At 38.6% G+C, this 24,260-nt stretch overlaps 1 protein-coding gene across 7 annotated transcripts; it reads right to left on the bottom strand.

Annotated features, from left to right (window-relative positions):
- Positions 1 to 9,866: 9,866 nt before the first annotated feature.
- Positions 9,867 to 19,845, bottom strand: ZNF706 (zinc finger protein 706). 7 transcript variants are annotated; one of them, XM_054518702.2, is made up of 4 exons: positions 19,826 to 19,845; positions 14,418 to 14,554; positions 12,799 to 12,906; positions 9,867 to 12,061 (listed from the first exon to the last, which is right to left on the bottom strand). In XM_054518702.2, the coding sequence occupies exons 2-3, from the start codon at positions 14,550 to 14,552 to the stop codon at positions 12,811 to 12,813; spliced, it is 231 nt and encodes a 76-aa protein (XP_054374677.1). In that variant the 5' UTR covers positions 14,553 to 14,554; positions 19,826 to 19,845; the 3' UTR covers positions 9,867 to 12,061; positions 12,799 to 12,810. The 7 variants fall into 7 exon arrangements, with proteins under 7 accessions (XP_054374677.1, XP_054374676.1, XP_054374675.1 ...); XM_054518701.2 differs by lacking the exon at positions 19,826 to 19,845 and adding an exon at positions 18,742 to 19,778; XM_054518700.2 differs by lacking the exon at positions 19,826 to 19,845 and adding an exon at positions 18,670 to 19,778.
- Between the last annotated feature and the right edge of the window lie 4,415 nt (positions 19,846 to 24,260).

Below are 24,260 nucleotides of genomic sequence, written 5' to 3' on the forward strand. Positions count from 1 at the left end.
GGTATTAATAAATCTACTCCGCTGCCAGTCATAAAAGCACAGCACGTGCAATTATATACAGTACGTAATACTTGATAATGATAATAAACAATTGTGTTACTGGTTTATGTACTTACTATACTATACACTTTTCATTATTTTAGAGTGTATTCATCTCCCTATTAAAAAAAATGTTTAACTGTAAAACAGCCTCAGGGAGGTTCTTCAAAAGGTATTCCAAAAGAAGGCATCATTTAAGTTATCACAGATGACAGCTCCATGTTTGTTATTTCCCCTGGAGTCCCTCCAGTGGGACACGAAGACAGTGATACTGATGATCCTGACTCTCTGTAGGTCTATGCTAACGTGTGCTTGTGTCTTAGTTTCAACAAAAAAGTTTAAAAATAAATAAAAAACTTTAAAAATAGAAAAAAAGAGAATAAAGATATAAATATTTTTGTATAGCTGTCTGTACAATGTGTTTGTGTTTTATTACAAGAGTCAAAAAATAAAAATAAAAAGTTTATTAAGTAAAAAAGTTAAGCCTGGGCGTTGTAGCTCATGCTTGAAATCCCAGCATTTTGGGAGGCCAAGGGAATTGATCACTGAGGTCAGTTCAAGACTAGCCTGGCTGACATGGTAAAACTCCATCTCTACTAAAAATACAACAATTAGCCAGGCATGGTGGTGAGCACCTGCAAGCCCAGCTACTGGGGAGGCTGAGGCAGGAGAATCGCTTGAACCCGGGAGATGGAGGTTGCAATGAGTTGAGATCGTACCACTGTACTCCAGCCTGGCCAACAGAGCGAGACTCCGTCTCAAAAAAAAAAAAAAACCAACAAAACACACACACACACAAAAACCCACACAACTTCAAAAAAAAAGTTACAGTAAGCTAAGGTTAATTTACTATTAAAGAAAAATATATGTAGTCTAAGTGTACAGTGTTTATAAGGTTTACAGTGGTATACAGGAATATCCTGGGCCTTCACACTCACTCACCACTCAGATTCATCCAGAGCAAATACCCAGTTCTGCAAGCTTCATTCATGGTATGTGCCCAATACAGGTCTAACATTTTGTATTTTTTACACTGTATTTTTTTTTTCTTGAGACAGAGTCCCGCTCTGTCATCCAGGCTGGAGTGCAGTGGTGCAATCTCAGCTCACTGCAACCTCCGACTCCTGGGTTCAAGCAATTCTCCTCCCTCAGCCTCCCAAGTATTTGAGTCTACAGGCACCCGCCACCATGCCTGGCTAATTTTTTTTGTATTTTTAGTAGAGACGGGGTTTCGCCATGTTGACCAGGCTGGTCATGAACCCCTGACCTAAGGTGATCTGCCTGCCTCGGCCTCCCAAAGTGTTAGGATTACAGGTGTGAGCCACCGCTCCTGGTCTATACTGTATTTTTACTGTACCTTTTTTTGTATTTAGATATAAAAATACTTAGCATTGTGTTACAACTGCCTACAGCATCCAGTACAATAACAGTCTGTACAGGTTTGTGGCCCAAGAGCAATATAGCCTCAGTCTGTAGTAGGCTATACCATCTACGTTTGTGTAAGACATTCTACGATGTTCATACAATGACAAAACTGCCTAAAAATGCATTTCTCAGAACATATCTCCATGGGTAAGCAAGGCATGACTGTATAATATGTAAACGTGTAATAAAATCACTTAGGGTTACAACACTGATGATCATAGGTTAAGATGTTAAATGTAAATATGGCATAACGATTTCTAAGTATCTTATGTCAATGTTTTAAATATAAATTGAGCTTATTATGCCTAAAAAAAACTAACACCATCACAGTACATTTTAAGCTGTGAGTATGTCTGCTAAACAATAGGTTTATTAATTGGTAATCAGTGCTTTAGGCCTCTTGGAAGGAAGCGTTGACCCCATATATATGGCCATTCCCTGTGTGACACTACTTGATTCAAGTCAGGGGTCTGTATCTGCTCCTTCCTTGCCCCTCAACTTCCACTCCTATTTTCCCCAAACCATACTCTCTTGACCTTAGGGAAGCATTTGGGATGCTGACTACCACTGCTGAGAATGTATTTAATCCACACACTGGTACAAAGCAGGCACTCAGTGAACGGATGGTAGTTCATGACCCTGACAACCCAGCCTCAAACCCAAACTCTTCTCATGTCTGAGAACCTGTATGACCCTGGTGCTCCTCCTACCTCTTCTGACTATTCTTTCAGTTACTTCTCCTAGCTCCTTCTCTACCTATCCCTTAGTGAGGGCTTTCCAGTGTTTTAACTTTGGTTTGTTTATTCTTTTCACTACATACAGCCTTAGAGGTACGTTCCTAAGACTTCACCTTTATACAAATCACTCCAGTCCCGACTTCTCCAATCTCAGTATCATGTTCCAAACTACATATGCTGTGTTCAAAATATGTTGCCATGTGCCCTTTACCAGTGTGCTTTTTCAGTACTTTAAAGCTGGCAGGATATGAAACTCAACAGGTTAACACACATCTATTAAACATCTGAGTGCAGAAAGGGTACACTTTTTACATGCTTTGCAGAGTATTTTTTTACACAGCAGGGACCCTTACTACATTTCATTTGCTTTAATTGACTTATAAAGATCTATGTATCTGTGAGCTGCTAAAAACCTTTTAGCTTAAAAACAAGGTTTTTATGACAGGTTCTATGACAAAGAGCAATGGTTTAAAGTGAGGTGTGTGTGTCCCAGGTGGTAATGTAAGTTGATCCACTAGGATGCAAAAAGAAAATATTAGAATGTTTTTCATCTCATCCTGTGAATGCTTTATAATTACAACTTTATAATTATAATTACGTGCATATAATTTATGGATATTTACATTGATAGTATAGTGAAGATTTTTTTTTTTTTTTTACTGACAGAACTTTATGATTTAAGTTGTAGAGTCCACTGATGAAGAATGATCCTGACCTAACCTATAGTAATAATACTGCAGTACCACTTGCCAGGTGATTAAAAAGAAGTATTTCTAAACTAAGTTTGACATCTAGGAGCCTATTAAAACATCGAATATAAGCATGCTCTATAGTCAGAAATGTTATCTCAAATCCAAGTGTGATGAAGATATCCTGACACCTATTCTGACTCAATATTCTCTCCGTTTAAATTTATAAGCATCTGAGAAAGATAAAGACAAGTAAAGATCAAGCGGTTTGTATGTTCAAGTAAGTCAATATAACAGTAGGTTTTTTCTATTTCACAAAACATGCTCAAAGAACGTAACTATCTTATGGGCTCCCAGCACTGCATTACTTAATGCAAGCTGACTCCTGAATGAGAAGGATCTCAAAGCCTATCTGATCTCCTGTCAAATGATAGAAAACCCTGCTGCCCTGTCACAGACATAATCAGATACTCCCTTTACTATGAATTTTAGGGAAGGGGTGCTCATGCCATAAGGCAAGCCATTGCGATACTGGATAGATCTAGATGTTGTAATGAGGTTTCTTACAGTGAGATTAACTTCCATCCATGGCTTTCAGATGTGCTCTCAACAAGACATTACAGCAACTTTCCAAATGCCTCCTTAGTAAACGTGGTTTACAGTTTACAGTCGACTCACCATCCCTGACCTCCCCCCTGCATTGTGTGGAATGTAGACAAGCAATGTTTCACTTATAAACAGCAAAGACAGAGACACACAGAACAAAACATCAACTTCACAAGAAAACTGGCTCTCAATAAACAAAAATGTGTGATTAACATGTGTTCTCCTAAACTAATATTGCATTCCTATATTTTAAAGCAAAGAAATCATGCTAAGACTTTAATAAACTAATACATTGGCTCTTAACCTGAAAAAATGCCAAGACAGGCTGCTGCCCATATTTTGTACTTGTAAAATGTAATTTTTATAAGTTCTAAATGGATTTAACATTTATTCCATTTAAACTGCCTCTTGGTTTTACTTTAGCCTTTCAGCCTGAAATCCTTCTGAATTGTAATTCTGCATTAGCTTTCCCTCCCTACTTTGTGTTATCTGTAGACTGGTAACACACATATTACACACACACTTAAAGTTGGCAGGATATGAAACTCAACAGGTTAACACACATCTATTAAACATCTGAGTGCAGAAATTCAAAATAAGTTTAAGGTCCACCAAAATGTACTACTGCCTGTAGACCATCCTGCTATCAAAATTACCATAAATTACTTTGCCTTGCTAAAATTGAGATGTGTCATCAAGCCGTCCCTTGATTTCCTCAAGCATATTTTTATATGCAATTCAAAAAAGAAAAAATACTTTGTAAACTATAAAGGGTTCTGCATATAGAGCAATGCTTATACGAGCCCTCCTCTTATGGCTTCAGTAATCTAAAAAAGTAAATCCAAAAAACAGTTTATTAAAAAGTAATCTATAAAGCAATGAGAATAGTTTGTTGCAATTTGGGGAATGCTACATTTAAAGACAATAGTTTCATGCTGTCATAAACATTCAAGTAGACATAAAAATAAAGCTACTTGTTCCCAAGGATAGTAGAACAGTAAAATGATAAAAAGATGAAAGGTCACACCCAGTGACTTTGAGGGTTACAACGAGTGATCCTATCAGATTGGCCAGCATTAGAGAGAGGGCACAAAAGAGTAGAAGAGGAAAAAGAGGGCACCCTAGTTAAGATGCAGAAAGATTGTGTGAAGGCAAGAAAGGCATAGTGAGAGTTACTCAAAGAACAGCAAGTAATTTACTCAGCAAGAGGATGGGAACAAGTATGGCAGAAGGGGCTGGCTGGAAGCACATGCTGGGGTCAGAATGTGGAGGATCTGTCAATCACAACCCAGGAGTATGTGTTCATCTGGTGGGCCAGGGAGAGCACCTAAGTGCTTCAGAGGAGAGGGTTGTGACTTGAACTGTGTTTTAGAAGAATTTCTCTTGTCGCAAAGAAAAAGAACGTGATAAGGGAAAAAGACTAGAAATAAAACTACACATGAAATTAGTCCAAGGCCTAATTGAGGAAAAAGGAGATTCACAGTAAAAAGATAACATACTTATTTACCTAGAGACCAAGGGCAAACTTACAATTCTGCATTTTCTTCAATATTGTCTTTTGTGCTTTTTAGAAAATCAAGACACAAATTACTTATCTCCAGTCTTCTGGATAGCTTCCTGTCTGTATCACTTTCCTAGATTGACAGTGGTTCAGACTTAATGTCAAATTCTGCAAATTCCTATAGCCTTCTGAGTCATAATTCATCAAAGCCAAGTAAAAATCCAGTGAAATCATATGTCCTTTTAGTATTCCATCATATTTCGTTCATTTTCACAATGAGAGTTTTACAAAATACACAGTAAATAAATAGGAGTTGCTCAGGGAGTGCTAACACTCATTCCTTGTTATTACTACTTAACTGAAAACAAGCAAACAAATTTCCTTTACTATTTTTCAGGAACTTTTTGCCCTTCTAAAATTTAGTCTCCTGACAATGTTTTTTTTTATAGTTTGTAGTCTTCTTTCATATTTATTACTGTATATTCCTTTTACCACATTAGTACATTTAAGTGCTGAGGTTCATAGAAAAAAAAAATCAGCATTTGAGTTGAGCCCTGAAGAGTAAGTAGCATTTCCACAGCAAGAGACCAGGGTTGAGTGGGGAAGAAGAGAAAGCATTTTAGTCCTAAGAAAAAGCACAAGCAGAAATGGGCAAATGTGAGAAGGGTATGTGTAAAGACACACTGTGTTAGTTTCAGTAGAGGGAGGAGGGAAAGGAAGACAGCGGGAAGAAAGCTAACAGCTATTGGGCACTTGTGATTGCACTGGTGCTTATACTCATCGTTTCATTTGCTTGTTAACTTAAAACAATCATTTGAGGGAGGTATTAGTTTCTGTATTTTTTTTTGAGACAGAGTCTCACTCTGTTGCCCAGGCTGGAGCGTAGTGACATGATCTCAGCTCACTGCAACCTCTGCCTCCCAGGTTCAAGGAATTCTCTGCCTCAGCCTCCCAAGTAGCCGGGATTACAGGCGCCTGCCACCACACCTGGCTAATTTTTGTATTTTTAGTAGAGACTGGGTTTCACCATCTTGGCCAGGCTGGTCTTGAACTCCTAACCTCGTGATCCACCCGCCTCAGCCTCCCAAAGTGCTGGGATTACAGGTGTGTGCCAGCACACCTGGCCAGTTCCTGCATTTTATAAGGTGACTGAAGATAATGCAACTCAGAAAGGTGAAGTAACCTGTCCAAAATGAGCAAGGAAAAAGCAGAGCCAGATTTGAACTTAGGTGTTTTCCATTTTTCTCACTGGGTCATTCCACTACAGCTTTAAATTCTTATGTTTGGCCATTTTCTATCCCTATTTAAGTAAGAAACTCTGTTGCTATCAGAAATGTTCCTGGCTATTCAAAGCAAGGCTTAAATACAGTCTATTTTGTTACTATGAAAATCCACATACATAAATATTAAATAATAGAACCTAATAAAATACAGATCCCAAACATGAAAGGTTATTTTGTTACTGTTACTAAACTGACTTAATCTAATAAAAATACTATTTCTTCATAGCAGTCAGGTAACAATAAAAAACATATTTCACTAGTCTTGAATAAAAAATATGCCTTAAATGCAAACTGTGGATTTATACTTTATCTGATAGTTAAGGCTTCCAGCAAGTGGTTCAGACAGAGCCTACAATTTTGTTCTCTGTGTAAAATAAGTTACAGGTTTCATAACTCTAGTTATCTGGTGTTTCCTGGCAACTCTCATTTCTTCCAAGTTTACTGTGGATAGCAGATTGAATATAGTCAGAAGGCCCCAACAAATAAATGGGCAATGGACAATTCACAAAATAGAAACTGTATCTGGCTAACAAATGCAGTTAAAATATTCCTGCTCCACTAGAAATCAAGGAAATACACAAGGGTTAACCTACCAAATTCAGGAAAAAGTGCTAGTATTCAAACAAAGGTAATGCAGTAACATGCAAAACATCATTGGTCAAGTATTGCCTGGTCCTATATACTATACGTCTGCAACTCTGGTTCTCTCTCATTTGCTATTTTAATAAAGTATTGTACACTTTTCAGAAGAGCTTTAAAGTTTTATGATGTGTAATTCTACATGTAGAAATGAAGCCTTCTGCACAAATTAGAGAAAACCTAAACGTCCAACAACAGGAAAATGGTTAAAAAAAACTACAGGTAATCTACCCAATGGATCATTATGCAGCCACAAAAATTCCACTTAGCACAGTTTATAACACGAAAAACCCACCTGTTATGTTGTTAAATGAAATGGCAGAGTACAAAGACATAATATGAAAAAAGTGACTACAAAATTCAAAAACATGCATTAACTTAAAAAGATCTATGTGGTAAAAATGAGAGAGAGAGAGAGAGACAGACATGGATACTATTCCTCAAAATGTTTTGTACTGGTAAATTTTTAAAATTCAACTTTACCATAGTCTTCAAATTTTTATATGTAAGATATATTTCAAAATGTGTTACTTTTATAGTGAAGTAGAAGACAAGAAATGTCGTGTATAGCCACACTATAGTCTGGGGTTATTTAGTGCAGGGACAAACATCCCTAAATACAGCTTTTTGGGCTTTAGTAGTATCACTGCATTAGAGCACAGCAAAATTCTTGCCCATTAATCTATATTCATAATAACCAGAATAACCAAAAGTTGTATTTTGGATAGTAAACTGTTAAATAGAGAAACATACAAGAGGTTGTAAAAAGATCTCCATCAAACCAGTATCGACACAATATTTCATTAATAAATATAAATCTTCCTGACATACTTTCATCATGTCACTCCCCCGCTCCCAAACCCTGAAAGAGTCCCCACTGTAAGGAGTAATTTGAACAATTTTTTGCAGTGCGCACGCATTGCACAATCTGGTCCCATTCTAATGATTCTCTCCACTCTCATCCATGGGATCAAAGGCTCTCATTCACAAGCCTTGTGCTCGGGCTGGCCTACTCACTTTCTATCAAAGAAACTTTCTGTACTTTTGCTCAATCAGCCACCCACACCTTGATTTCCCTATTCCTTCCTACTCCTCCCTCAGCTGACTCCCCATACTTCCAGGCACAGACTGCCCTCTTCAACCCAAAGCCATCCTATATACACATAAACGCACACATGTACATATACCTCATTAAGTTATTGTCTATAAAACACACCAAGCACTTAGTCATATAGCCTAAAATTATGTAAATAAATATATGTATTATCTCCAGAATGCATCTGAATTTCCAAAGATTAGGGAACTTTGCTATATTTCTTTGTATAATACATTGCTTTTGTGTAATACTTTACAGCTCATGATGCAACTTCACATATATGATTTTCAATAAATACCTTACTGACTTAAACTTCTCATTCAAAGAGTTCATCCTAGAAAGATCTGGGATAAAGATATTCTTCCTCCCTACAACCCTCAAATAATATTAGTTAATGATAAAATTAACAATTACTTCATACTGAAGATATCCCCATGTGAATATAAAGAAATGACCAAAGTCTGTCTCTGAATGTGCGGATTTTAAATTTGGAGCCATACGGTATTCAAAGAATAGAAGCTAAAAAATGGCTACTCAAAAAAAAAAAAAGGATACCTCGGTAAAAAAAACTTATCAAAAGAACATTTAAAATAAAAAATATTTTCAATTTAACATGGCAATCTACAATTAAAAATGACAGGTTGAACTTTTATTTAAAAAAGTCTATTTTCTTTGTTAAGTAGACAGATGTTTTCATTAAACCTACAAACTGAAAGCTCTTAAGATTTTTCTGAAACTTTTACAATAAAATTAAGGTAGCCTAAACTATTTTAGAATGTAAAGTCACAGTAAATACAACTCCCTGGTGTTGATCTTCATTGCCATATACTGTTAAAAAGTACATGACCAAAAAAGTACTCTGACCAAAACTAAACCAAACACTTTCCAAAAAACCAGAAATCTAGTACAAATGAATTCAGACTGAGTAGTTTAAATATAGTATTTCAGTTATAGTTTGGACGGTGTTTGATCACTGTGTTATAGAAAAAGGCCTTTACCCACATTTTAAAATAGGTACAGTATATTTTATATATAGAGAGAGAGACGGGGAGGGGGAAGAGAGACAGAGAGAGAGAGAAAGAGAGTCTCGCTCTGTTGCCCAGGCTGAAGTGCAGTGGTAAGATCCTGGCTCACTGTAACCTCCGCCTCCCGGGTTCAAGCCATTCTCCTGCCTGAGCTTCCTGAGTAGCTGGGATTATAAGCATGTGCTACTAGGCCCAGCTAATTTTTGTATTTTTAGTAGAGATGGGGTCTTGCCATGTTGGCCAGGCTGGTCTCGAACTCCTGACCTCAAGTGATCCATCCACCTCAGCCTTCCAAAGTGCTGCGATTACAGGCGTGAGCCACTGCACCTGGCCACATTACATATATTAATGAAAATTTAAAACATGGGTTTTCCTAGGTAAAATAGTAATGTTGATAAATTCTATCTTATGCCACATCTCAGGTTTGAATTATGATGTCATTAATTACCTATATAGTATCTTTAATATAAAACTAAAACTTCAAATCTTACAATATCATCAAGGACTTACCCATCCAATTCAATTAACTGACCTAAGTATTTTTCATAATTGTATTTTTATGTTAATAGCCAATCACTTCCCCCTTTCCAACAATTCAAACTTATTCTATATAGTAAGGTTTCAAAATGACACGTTTTTTCCCACCCAAGTATTCTACAGACCTCAAAAAGGCAAAGACTGCAGGGAAAACAACGAGAAATGAAAGAAATCTCTTGCTACCCTCAGATCTACCAATCTACACTTAAGAGCCAATTCTAAGTTCAGAAAGGAGAAAAAAAAAGTGGGAATATAAAAACCTCTTAAAATGTAGAAGAAATTAGACTAGTTTAGTTTTCATTAATATCCTCTTTAATAAGACATTACAGCACACAACTGAGCCCCCAGTGTGTCAGTTAAACATGGGGATGTATATCCATGTGAAGAGAATGGAAACAAGTTTAATCTTAACCCCATTCCTTTTGGCAAGTAATAGAAATACAGCATACAAATGGACCAATTCTCTCTCAGTGTATTTTATCAAGTCTTTGAAGACACCATAACAGTTTTATAATGAACTTTGCTGCAATCTGTTAAAGAATCTTCAAATTAAATTACAGGGATGTTTGGTTTTTAACTCAAACACAGTAAAATGGGGATTGTACTAATAATCCCCTCATGAAGTATAAGGATGAATATGCTCATGTAAGATCAATGCAGCTATTTCCCTATCACTGAGATATAGTGTTAAATATGGTGTCTTCAGCTGCTTATAAAAAAGGGTTAAATACAAGAACAAAAAAACTTTCATCCTGAATTACAGTCACTAAAACAAATGGAAAAAAAAAAAAAAAACCAAAACTTGTGAATGGTTTTACATGATTTGTCACTAAACATAAACATACATATGCTCAAAGCACTTTTAAAAACTTTTAAGTTGTGATTTAACCAGAACTTCTGTAATATCCACAAGAAATTAGGTAAAATTCTAACGTTCTGGTAATCAACATGTTAGGAAACAACAGATACTAAATCTGAAACTTAGGAAATTAAATACACAAAATAAAAGGACTATTTTAAAGTAAGGGCATAAGAATAGGAATTGCTAAGAAACTATCAGCCCTGAAGCTTTTCCTTGGAAATGTCTTAAACTTACAGGAAGACAAGGTAGGCAAAATATGCAGAGCTACAAAACAAAGCAACGATAAGTTACAGCAGAAGAGGGAATGCATTCTGTAATCCACAGGATCAGATAAATGGCTCTAAGCAGTTACCAGTAAGTATTTTAGTGTTCTTCCTATTATATTAATTTAAAAATTTAAACCGAGTTAACAGCAGTTTTACAAGTTAAGAGTTGACACAAGCAAATTAGAAGAACTCTAAAATTAGCCTTCCTTAATTGGGTAAGATTCACCACATCCATCTGAACAAACCCATTTTCCCATCCTGAGATCCAAAAAATGTGAATATTGACCCATTTTAATACTTTTCAAGTTCAGATGGAAGTCATACTGTACACCAGTCTCCGATTTTAGGTAACAGCACAAAGCAAACTCCTAAAATCAACAACTCACTTAGAAAAGAAAGGAGGGAGAGGGTTCTGGGAATTAATCCAGCCACAAGCCATTCCAATCTTCCTGTTAATGCAAAATCCATTTGTAAAAATGGCCAAATAGTAACTTCCAAAAACCTCAAAAATTAACGTTTCAATTTCAAATTAAAGAACTTCAAGAATTTTCAAATATAGTATCAAGATCGACCTTTACCAGTTCACATTTGTTCCATATTTTGCATTAAACAATAGGCTTAATGATTATTTCATTACGGCATATACATCAGAACCTATCCTTTCAGAAGGGCTCACTGACAATCCAACCGCTTTTAGGAAGTTATCAGTTATCTACAGGGTATACCTGACTGGCAGTTAGAGCCAGGTCATACTGCAATTTTAAATATTCCAACTCAAACACAGGAAATGATCAGAGGGGTACAATGACACAACCGCAATATACTAAGGCAGCAGATAAGTCATTTTTCACCTAGATCATCAGCTGCCCATAAAATCGTATGCACAATTTTAATGAGTCTGCTCTAGTTTAACTAAGGAACCTGCCACTGAGCTGAGAAAGGGATATAAGAATTGCACTTGCAATTCTTATATCTGATGAATTCATTAGATTTTTATAAGGCAAATAATGTGGAAAGTTAGAACAGAATTTCTAAAACCATTTATCCTGTGATGTCGTAAATCAAAGTACTATTTTATTAAATGAGTTATTTTACACAATATGAACATCAATATAATTACAATTGTAAAAAAATTTTTTATAACAAGGATGGACTGATTTTCATATTTCCAAATCAGAGTCAACTGTACATTTACACAGAATTGTCTTTGCATGAAGCCCAAAAGGGAACAGCATAAAAATGAGTGTTTCTGTAGCCCCTTTATTTTTGCTGATCAACAGTTTGTTAGAAAAGCAGCTGCAGGTATGTTACCTAAGGTCTGAGACAGTAGAAGAGTCAAAGGTGTCATGAATTCACCTATAAAACATAAGCAAAATTTTCAATGAATGTTACCATTGCACAAATGCAACTTATATGCATGTCAAATAACTAAGAAGAAACACTATGAAGACAGTATCTGGTAAACTTGTCAACTGGACTTTATATACAGAACTTTGAAGAATTTATTTTAAAAAGAAAGAATTCTGAAACACACAACACACCCACCACCAACTCCACTATTTAGGGGGAAAAAAATCCAACCAAATGTAATCTGTAAAGTGATAACTTTCAACCAACAAATTTATATAGCACATATCTACATTTTGCCCTATATTTTAATATTCAGAAGCTTTGCTAAGGGGATAGGTTGGGGGAGAAAAAAAAAGAAGAACCTCTGCTAAGTACTATAAGTAAACTAATTGTAAAGAGGTGCTCAGGAACATGGGTGTACATTGCTTTTAGAGGGAAACTCTCAAATATCTTTGTAATCACTATTTTCTTTAAACTGATAAGTTCCTTCCATTCTTAGATCAGAGATGGCTAGCATGTACTCATCTCCCCATTTTTGGCTACAGTAGTAAAAATTTGGATGTTTCAAAGGCATTGAAAGGAAATAGTCTGAGAAAAAGGGACTTTTCAGTTACACATTAACTTAAAAAGGGGAAGCAATAAAATCTCAGAAGGCAGAAATTAATTTCACAATAAGTGAAGACAGTTTTGGTCTTGTATACAACCCTGATATTAACAAACCAATAGAAAAAGAGGTGAGTTACCTGTAAACAACCTTATGCCTGAACATCAGCTAATTCTGGAGGAAGTGGAGTCTTAGGATGCTTGCTCTCAAAGTGCTGCTTGAAGGTCTTAGGGTCTGGCATTTGTGTCTAACAAAAAAATTGTGCAAAAGAGAGCTAGACTTTATTTATGGAATAAAAATGTGTTACTTTTTAGAATCCTGAACCTTCTCAGGATAGACAATTATCACAAAAACACCTTTAAATTCCTACAACTTAGTGACTGGCATATGAAGAGGGACTCTGTGGTAAAGAAATTCCTAACTTTCCCACATTTCACCTATAAAGAAAGGTAGGTCACATAGAATGTATTCTGCTTATCTGATTAACAGCAAACAATAGGTAACATTTACTGAACCCTTATTATATTAAGCATGTTACCTTAATTCCCACAGAACCTTCAAAGTAATCTTTAGCTCCTACTAGCACCCTCATTTTACCTGATAAAGAAACTAAAACCCAGAGTTTAATTTGCCCAAGACCTTATTTTAACTTAGTACTAAGTACGTGACCTCTCAAATACTATACTATACTGACTTCCCTTGGCAAGAACCTTCAATTATTTATTCTTAACCCATTAAATTACACAAAATATGAAATAAAAGTCTGTGGTTTTGAGTTTTTAAATATGTGAACTACTCCAGCACATTTAGATTAAGGTATTTCTTCATTACTAGTTGATTAAAATTTGCACCCTGCCTCTTTCCAGACAATCACAAGCTGCTCAATTTCATTATTTTGAGTGTATATGTAATGTACTAACCCCACTATGGTTTCCTTTGGTACTGCCACTCACTAACTTCAAGGGTAATGAGCTTAAACAAACAGGCAAGAGGCTCTGATTTGCAATTTCAGAAGTACTTCTTTGAGAGGCAGTACAGTAGTGGTCCAGAGGGTGGACTCTGGAGCTGAACTGCCTGAGTTCAGATTCCAGCTCTTCTACTAACCAGCTGGGAGACCCCACACAAATTGTTTAATTTCCATGAGTCAGTTTACTCTTCTGTAAAATGAGAACAAGAAAAGTACTTTATCTTATAGGGTTGTTATGTGGATTAAATAGGTGAATACATGTAAAACACCTGGCTCTGTCTGGCATATGGTAAGCACTCAAAAATAGCTGTTATTATTACAGTTCTTCAAATCTAATACAACACATTAATTCTAGGAAAAGCTCTCAACATGATTATACTCTATATGGTTTCACAGACATCCTAAATTTAGTGAAGAAAAAGAAAAAAACCAATTATATAACTAGAGGTATATTTACTAGCATATTATATAGCTCTAAGAGTGTAGAGTTATATGATATGCTAGTGAAGTGTATTATATGCCCTTATGAAGACATCTTTATTTTATATGAGGAAAGCAATTTTGTTTTGTTCACTCTTTTTTCCCAGCACCTAGAGATTTTTGCCTGGCCACAGGAGCCATTCAAAAAATATTTGTTGAAAGGGTGAATGAAAATAGATACCTAAAATAATCAGCTCTCAAACCTACTATCTCACGTAAAGCATCTATTTTGCCATGGTTTCAAAATTTTAATCTATACAAACCAAAACTGCCCACGGGGGAGCTGTATCTTTCAATTCAATTCCCCTTACCCTACAGACAGTGCAGGTATATATTAAGGCAGCTTTGGCAGCAGCCTTTTGGTCATGTCCTTGTTTCTTCTTTTGTCCAGCTTGCTTTTTGGCATTTTTCTGCTGAGACTGAATTTTCTGCTGTCCACGAGCCATATCTAAAAACAGAAGGTGAAGCATTAGAGTGGCTTATTTACTCTAATACAGAGTAATCAAAGCATTAAAAATGTTCTTAGAATTGAAGCCTTAAGTTTTATAGAAATATCTGGCAAATAAAAATGTATAGGTATTAAAATTCCCATATATAAATGCTACAAAAGTATCAACTGGCACAACCCTGTGGAAAACTAGTTGGTAGTTGTTTATTCCATGAGCCAGCAATTCCACTCTTGGTATATATCCAATAGAAATGCAAATATTATGTACACCAAGACATGTACAAAATGTTCTGAGTGCCCATTCCAAAACTGGAAAAAATCTGAATGCCCATCAATAGTAACATGGATGCACAACTTGTATACATATTTTTATAGTATTTATACAACGGAATACTACCCAGCATTTAAAAAATTGTGGCCAGGTGCAGCGGCTCACGCCTGTAATCCCAGCACTTTGGAAGGCCAAGGCGGGTGGATCATGAGGTCAGGAGTTCAAGACCAGCCTGGCCAAGATGGCGAAACCCTGTCTCTACTAAAAATACAAAAAAAAAAAAGAAAAAAAAGAAAAAAATTAGCCAGGCATGGTGGTAGGCACCTGTGATTCCAGCTACTTGGGAGGCTGAGGTGGAGAACTGCTTGTACCCGGGAGGCGGAGGTTGCAGTGAGGCATGATGGCACCACTGCACTCCAGCCTGGGTGACAGAGCGAGACTCTGGTCTCAAAAATAAATAAACAAACACACAAACAAAAAATTGTTACAAGTAACAACTTGGTTGTATCTCAATGTTAAAGGAAAGAAGCCAGTTGTGGGGAATATACATTATTTAAAGTTCAAAACAGGCAAAGCTAATCTATAGTGAAAGGGGTCACCTTGGGGGTTATGGGTAATGACTGGGAAGACAGGACATGAAGGGGACTTATGGGGTTCTGAAAACGTTCTTGAATCAAGTGTGTTTACTTGTAAAAATTCATTGAACTGTACACTCAAGATTTATGCACTTTACTGTATGTAATCTTCACAAGTTTACTAAAAAAGTTTAGCCCCCGCCATCATTTACTTGATCACTTTGCAAAGGTAATTTCCCTTCCCAGTATTCACTGTGACTTGCAATTGTGATTTTTATAATTTTAAGAGAAATAAAAGCTGTCTGTTAGTCCTTCTAAAGGAGACCTCAGAAATAGGTGGAAACTGTTCTCTTAAATACTTAGTTTTCATAAAACTACTGTTATTAATTTTTTTAAAAAGTTGGTCTTGCTGGATTGCTGCACAAATTATAAAATGAGATTATCAGCAAGCCACTAATTCCAGAAGTTTCTTTGCTCTCTAGACGTTAGTTCCCATTTGAGGGAATGAACTTGGTTAAGAGGGTTCTTTTACAAAGCTGAAAGATACCACTTTTTGTTACTGATGATCTGACGTGAACCCAAATGGATTAAAATAAAAGAAAACAAGTCACTGAAAAAAGTTACTTTTACTTTTCCATTTAAATTAAAGGCTTTTATTCGACCACACAAGTTAAACCTGCTCATAAAGTCTATCATGAGTCTCAATTGCTTTTTAAATACATCAAAATTGGATCCTAAGTAGAATTCATATATATATAGTTTTGACTAGTACTGTAACTGAATGTAAATCATTGCAGGACAGGATTTGTATCAACTTCACCAGGAAAGGGTGCTAGCTTCTTCTGACTAGGACCATAATTAGTTAATGGATATGAGGTCAAAGCATTTCATAAAAATTACTGAGCTCCTCCTGTTCCCCAAAAAAGGAAACTAAAAAAATACACTGATTGGAGAAGTTCCCACTAGCATTAAAAAAATGAACTGAAAGTCAGATAAAATATAAAAGAGGGTCAATGCTTTTCAGGATAGTCAGCTGACTATTTCAACTCAGGAAATATGGGGTTTTTATATTAGGCTAGCATATGAGCCTAATACATTTTCGTAATTGAAAATGTTTAGCGTGCTAGCCTAATATGAGAACCCCATTCCCACCAAACAATGGTAAATATTACCAGCTGTTATCAGTCCTTGAAGACTAAGCTTCCATTTTTGCTTTAAAAAAAAAAATTCTTATTAATTCTAAGCCAAATGGCACATTTTTTACAAAAGTGTATTTAAGTCCGATGTTACCGCAAGCTTACAAACCTATTCCCACGGAAACAGGTTTGGATACTTATGTATTATTTGGACGACAGTAGTCACGTGATCAACCTTTATGTATACCAATGTTTTGTAAGGTTTTTTGTCTCAATGTCTTACTATCAGGACCTTGTAACAAAATAGCCAGTCTTCTCACACATCTTAACTCTTCGACACAATGTATTTTATGTATCTTAATACACTGATTTTGTGGGAAATCTTGTTTTATGTTAAAAAAAACCTTCAAAAATGGTAAGCCACTAATTTCTGAAGTTCCTTTGCTTTCTAGAAGTCACTAGCTATTTTGATATTTCCATGTTGTGACTCGTACAAAGCAATGTCATTAGACACACAAAATTATTTTTAACTTTTGCACTTAGGACTTTCCCTAAAATATAACATTACACAATAGATTTAACCCATTTTCCATTGTCACCAAACAGCAACCAAAAAGCCCGAAGAGACTTAATAAATAAAAGACAGTAGTCGCTTGTTCTTATTCTGAAGACAGAAAACTTAACACCAGGTAAAGGAAATGGAATAAAATAAGCTAAATGCATGGGGTAGGCCCCTAACTTCTGACAACACACCCCATCGATTTCCTTTCTGAAAGCAGAAATTCAAACGAACCAACCACCTGCTTTTGGACAGCTCAACTTAGGACTTGCTCTCAAGCCAACACAATTTTCTACAAAATCGTAGGCAGCTACAACCGCTCCTTGATTAAATGCGACAAACTGGAGGGAAAAAGTCATTTACAAATACCTACATACTGGTTTTTAGTGCAACTCTCAGTGTGGTTTTCCGAGGGGGCTGCAAAGAGGGAAGTAGTGGAAGAAACGAGTTCTAAAATGAGGCGCTCTCGTAGGAGGCAACAAGTAAGCTCTGCCCCAAAGCTCCTTTTAAAACCAACACAAATGAGTAACAGAAGAAAAGGATTTTGGGTCCAGGAAGTAGGCTCATTCTCCATAACCATCTGAAAGGAAGAGGCCCAGGCAGCGCTCCACATCCTGACCCTAGCTTTTAACACCATCGTTTTGGGGAGAGGAGAGGAGCAACGCACCCAGAGTGAGGTCTCCACCCAACACTTCTCCGACCCCAGCTTTAGCCTGACGCACCTTCCTTCCCAAACCCGCCTCTCCCGCCTTGGAGACCCCCTCCTCCTCCCTGCCACCAAAGGCCACGCAGCCCCCATCTAGCCAGTCCTCACGGACCCTGGACCAAGACGCGCCTCCTGGAGGCCGAGACGGCCCGAAACCCGGCCCCTGCGTCCACCGGGAGCGCCACACTCTGGCAGCCGACCGGCGGCTCTCGCCGGGGGTAAGGTTACCGTTCCGCTTCCGCGGCTGGCCTGCGACCCGGCCACCTGCAGGGCCTGGCAGGCGCCCGAACTCACCCCCTTCCCGCGGCCCGCGCCGGGCCGGGCCCTGCCGCCCCCCCTCGCGACCCGCGGCGAGTCCCACGGTCCCCACCGCCCCCCGCTGGCCGGCCCCCGCCCCGCTTCCCGGGCGTCCCGCGGCGTCAGCACCGCCCCCGCTGCCGCTCACCCGGGCCGGGACAGTCTTGCGTCGGAGAGACAGTGCAGCGCGAGAGGACCAGGAGAGGACGCCGGAGGGAAAGGAAGGGGGAGCGCGCCCAGCACCGCTTGGGCCTCCTCCACCCGCTCAGGACGGGAAACAGGAGAGCCGGGAGCACAACAGCCTCGCACGCCCGCCGCCGCCGCCGCGCGCCCGCCGCCGCCTCAGCCTTAGGGGAGGCCACTACGCCTCGTGCCCGCGCACGCCGCGCCGCTCTCCACGGCGCCCCCGCCCCGCCTGCTCCTCGCAGCCCCGCCCATTTGCCTTCGGGTCGCTGCCTCCTCCTGGCGCCCCACCCCGCTCGCACGCCTGCGCCCAGGCCGGTCGCGCGGGCCAATGGCAGCGCGCCCCTATTACATAAGCGCGAGGGGGCGGGCCCTGGCTGACACAAACTTCAGGGGACGTCGCCTTCTGTCCCCAGGCGCCCCTCCCCTCCGGCGCGCTCGGTCCGGGCGGCTTCTTCACCCAGCCCTAGGAGCCACGTGATCCCGGTCCTGGTTGGTGACCCGGCCGCGGCGTGTTTCACAAGTCGCTCGCTCGCTCATCCACTCGGGCGGCGGCCGGGCCTCAGGCGCTGCGCCCCTTTTCCCGCTCCTCCCTGGCTGACGCGCCCGTCTCGGCGCCGCCCTCCTCGGCACCGGGTGAGGCGCTGGCCCGGGAGAGGATCGCGGAGCCGCGGTGGCTGAGTCACATTCCCGGAGCCCCGCCACCCAGGACACCGCGGCCCCGGCCCCCAGCGAGCCTGGCGGCCCAGCGGCTCTGAACGCGAATGCACAGCCTTTGTTCTTTCACCAGCCGCCCTTTATCTCACTCCCATGGAAACCTCAGGTGTTTTCCCAAGCTGGGGGGTTTTAGTGAGTTCAAGATTCAAGCCTGAGTCGTATTAAAAATTGCCGGCTAGGCCGGGCGCGGTGGCTCACGCCTGTAATCTCAGCGCTTTGGGAGCCCAAGGCAGGAGGATCACTTGAGCCCAGGAGTTCCAGACCAGCCTGAGTACATAGCGAGACCCACGTCTCTACAAAAATAAAATAAAATAAAAAAACAGTGGAGCATGGTGGCCCGCGCCTGTAGTCCCAGCTACTCGGGAGGCTGAGGTGGGAGAATCGCTTGAGGCCAGGAGGTGGAGGTTGCGGTAAGCAGAGATCGCGCCACTGCGCTCCATCCTGGGCGACTGAGTGAGACCCTGCCTAAAAAAAAAAAAAAAAAAAACAAAAAAGGAAAAAGAAAAATTGCTGGCCAGGCTTCCCCGAGGGGTTTAGTTTGACTGCTAACAGTATACAGTACTGAGTTGCTAATACTTCGGGAAATGGTTAAAGTTCTTTGCGCGCGCTCTCTCTGCATTTACAGGCAATGGCAGCAAACTTTCAATATCTGACAAGAGCAATGGCGATTATAACCATGATTAAAATTGCTGAATATCTGGAAACAGTACTTTAGACATCAGCTTTTTTGTGCATACTTACCCCCGACCCCCGCCACGTTCGTTTCTAATTAGAACTACTAGTGACAAAGAAGAAAAAAAAAAAGCGTTTGCATTGGCTGTTCTCACCTTGCCTGTAGTGCCGTTTCCCAAGTTTGCGTGTCAGTGCCCAGGAAATGTTGGTTGAATATTAATATATCCCAAATGACTTGGACTGGGCTATAGATATCACAGAATTGTTTAAACTAGTCAGGAAGGAGTTAGCTGCCTATTGCATTTGAGTGGAGAAAAATACGAAATGAAACATGGCATGCAGTGATCCGGGTGTTCAGTTCTCCCTCTTCATCCTCATTTCAGCTTCTCTCACCTTCACTTTTTATGCTCTGACTTCCTTCTTGCAGTTTTAAATTACTCTCTATTCATAGATTGTAAGATTATTTTCATCAGGGAATACGCAGTATGTTAGACATAGTAGACATTGAATAAATGGATATTGATCAAATGAACCGAGTATGTCTGAAGAAAGCAGCTTTTAAATTGACATGTCATGAAGCTCTAGCTTAGTCACTAATAGTCACTATAACCGTAATGGTCGTATTAATCTTGCTGATAGAGGGATGGGTACTTGTTGGCCCTAGAAATGGGAACTTCAAAGATCTGTGTTTATCTAGCCATGAATGACAGTAAACAGTGGAAAGGGAAAGTGAAATTTGTGTGGCAGAGATATGTCTTCTTAACTGAAGAGGTGACTCCTATTGTGAAGTAGGTTAATATGTCACTCTTTACCATGGCCTAGATGAAATATGTATTCAAGCCACTGTTTCTTAAGTTTTTGAGTCATAACTCCTTTGAGAATTTGGTGAAAGCTATTGACTTTGCCCCCAGAAAGTTCGTGTACTTATCATGTAATTTACCCTCATAGGTAGTGTTTCTTAATCTCAGCACCGTTGAAATTTGGGCTGGATGATTCTTTATTATGGGGCTCTGTGAGACCTGGGGATTGTAGGATGTTTAGCAACATCCCTGTCTCCTACCTGCTTATCCAAGTAGCACCTCATCTCCAGTTGTGACAACTAAAAATGTCTCCAGACATTGTGAAATGTTCTCAGGGGGTCAAAATCTCCCCTGATTGAGAACCACTGCCTAGAGGATATGGCATAATGGTAACTTTATGTGATGGTTAGGGAATTTGGAAAAAAAAAAAAAAGGAATGGATAAGATTCAACATCTGTGAAGTGACACACAGTAAATGAAAGGCGGATGAATTAGCATTACTACCAGCTGGTGTCCTACTTATGTTATAGAAATGTGACAGCAAATGTGATATGAACTCCTTAGAAGCATTTTTATACACATTTCTGGCTTTAATTGTGAATGCTACAGTAACTCTCCTGACTGTTTTTCTTCTTCTGCCTTTAGACAATTACCCAAGGTTAAGATGCAATAAACATGTGCCTGTTTTCTATCCAAAATTGCAATCAGATTAAAATGCTTCTCTAAAGACCTGAAAGGCTTATTTGTTTATTTGTATTCATGTAGGATTTTGGGGGATGAAAGAATTGGTGATTAATCAACATATTATTTTCCCAATAAACAGACTATTCTGACAAATGTTTAGTGGCAAATAATAGCAACAGCAATAATGACAACAATAAACTTAGAACAGAAATGGATTTATTTTTATTTATTTATTTTTTACCAGCTCTTTCTCTTCCACTCGCTTCTGCTTGTTGAGATTTCTCACACATGCAACCTGGATCTTCTTGTCTTCTTTATGTTCTTTCCCCAAAGGAATCTCATTCACTGTTGTGGCTTTAAATAGCAAGCTTCAGGTGACCCCCACATTTCTATCTCCAAATTGACATATCCAAATGCCTACTACTCATCTCCCCTCTGATGTCTTATAGACATTCACATTTAATACCATATTGTATTGAGTCTAAGGAGCCATTAATTGTAAGTCACATTTATGTCCACTAAGATTTAAAAATACTGCCAACTGAATTATGACAAAATGCTGATATCCTTGATTCTAAGATACATCTTGATTTCAGAGACTTTAAAAATAGGCTTAAAAAAATGTGATTTACTAAAATAGCACCAAAAAGAATAAAATACTTAGGAATTAACTTACCAAGAGAAGTGCAAAACTTGCATTCTAAACTCTAAATAACATTGTTGAAAGAAATTAAAGAAGACCTAAATAAATGGAAAGGTATCTTATGTTCATGGATCAGAACACTTTGTAAAGATGGCAATAATTCCCAAGTTGATCCACAAATTCGGTGCACCCCCTATCAAAATCCTGTCTGGTATCGTTACATAAGCTTATTCTAAAATTTATATGGAAATTCAAGGAGCCCAGAATAGCCAAAACAACCTTGAAAAAAGAACAAAATTGGAAGATTCACATTTCCCAATTTAAAAACTTATTACAAAGCTATAGTAATTAAAACAGTGTGGTACTGGAATAAGATTAGACATATAAATCAATGGGATAGGATTGAGAGTCTAAAAATAAACCTTCATATGTATAGTCAATTGATTTTCAACACAGGCACCAAACAAATTCAATGGGGTAAGGAGTCTTCAGCAAATAGTACTGGGATAGCTAGATATCTACATGTAAAAGAATAAAATTGAATCCTATCCTCATACCATATACAAAAATTAACTCAAAATTGATCAAAGACCTAAATGTAAGTGCTAAAACATAAAAGTCCTAGGAGAAAACATAGGAGTAAATATGTATGACCACGGGTTTAAAAAGCCTTTTTTTTTTTTTTTTGAGACAGAGCCTTGCTTTGTCGCCATGCTGGAGTGCAGTGGCGCGATCTTGGCTCACTGCAACCTCCACCTCCCGGGTTCAAGAGATTCTCCTGCCTCAGCCTCCCGAGTAGCTGGGACTACAGGCACACACCACCATGCCCAGCTAATTTTTGTATTTTTAGTAGAGATGGGATTTCACCATGTTGGCCAGGATGGTCTTGATCTCTTGACCTCGTGATTCACCTCAGGTGATCCACCTGCATCAGCCTCCCAAAGTGCTGGGATTACAGGCGTGAGCCACTGTGCCAGACCAAAAAAGGCTTTTTAAGGTATGACACCAAAAGCATTAGTGACAAAAGAAAAAAAACAGATAAATTGAACTTCATCAAAATTAAGATACTTTGTGCTTCAAAAGATGCCATAAAAAAAAAAAGGCCACCTACAGAATGGGAGAATATATTTGCAAATTATATATCTGATAAATGACTTCTATCTAGAATATATAAAGAATGTTTACAACTTCATACTAAGAAAGCAAATACCCAATTAAAAAATGGGTGACAGATCTGATTAGATACTTCTCCAAACAAGATGCCCAAATGGCTAATAAGCACATGAAAAAACGCTCACCATTCTTAGTCATCAAAGAATGCAAATGAAAATATGAGATAGTATTATACTTCACACGCACTGGGATGGCTGTAATCAAAAAGACAGATGATAACAAGTATTGGAGAGGAGGTGAAGAAATTAGAAACAGTCTGGCAGTTTTCCAAAAGATAAACATAGCGTCATCATATGACCTAACAATTCCAATCCTAGATATATATCCAAGAGCAATGAGAACATACATTCACACAAAAGTTTGTACATTTTAAGCAGCATTATTCATAATAGCCAAAAAGTAGAAACAACCCAAATATTCAGCAGGTGATGAACTGAGAAACTGTGGTATAGCCATAAAATGAAATATTATTTGGCCATAAAAAGGAATGAGGTTCTGATACATGCCTCAACTTGGGTGAATCTTGAAAACGTTATGCTAAGTGGCTAAGTGAAAAGAGGTCCTTCCTTTCTTGAGCCCCCATCTGAATGAGGAGTCCTTGTACTTTTCATCCTTTGAATTTATCGTGCAATATTATTTATTGTTTCATGCAATGTTTTATATATATGTATATATAATGTATATGTGTATATATATAAATTTGTAGAATTTCTCCTTTCCATTTGATTCCTAAAATAATAACCTGTAACACCTGTGCTGTACTTACTATCTACCAGGCACTGTTATATGTGCTTTATATATTTTGATTCATTTAACCTTCTCAACAACTCTTATGTAGCTGAGGTACAAAATGGCTAAGTTATCTAAGATTACACAGCTAGTAAGTAGAAAAGCTGAGATTTGGCTCCTGGAAGTCTTTTTCCTGAGGCTGAGCTGTGGTCCTGTGTACACTATAAGGGTGGTTCTGTATCTGTTCTTTTTATCCCTGTGTAGCCTGCATTTAGCATAGCACCTGGCATGATGTAGGTACCCAATAAATATTTGTTGAATGAATGTAAGTCTGAATGATTCCTTTAAACTCGGTTAGGAGACCTCCTAGGTATCACGGATTATGATGTACTTCCCTAAAAATAGCAGTTATCTCACTGTGTTGTACTTGCCTGTTTATCCATAGAAGATGAGCTCCCTCAGGTCCTGAGTTATGTCTTGTTAACCAGCATCTAGTACAGTGCCTGGCACCTAGCAGGTAGTTAATAAGTATCTGTAAATGGATGAAATAAGAGAGTGGAT

This window comes from Pongo abelii, chromosome 7, assembly GCF_028885655.2.
Source record: "Pongo abelii isolate AG06213 chromosome 7, NHGRI_mPonAbe1-v2.0_pri, whole genome shotgun sequence".
NCBI classification, from domain to species: Eukaryota; Metazoa; Chordata; class Mammalia; order Primates; family Hominidae; genus Pongo; species Pongo abelii.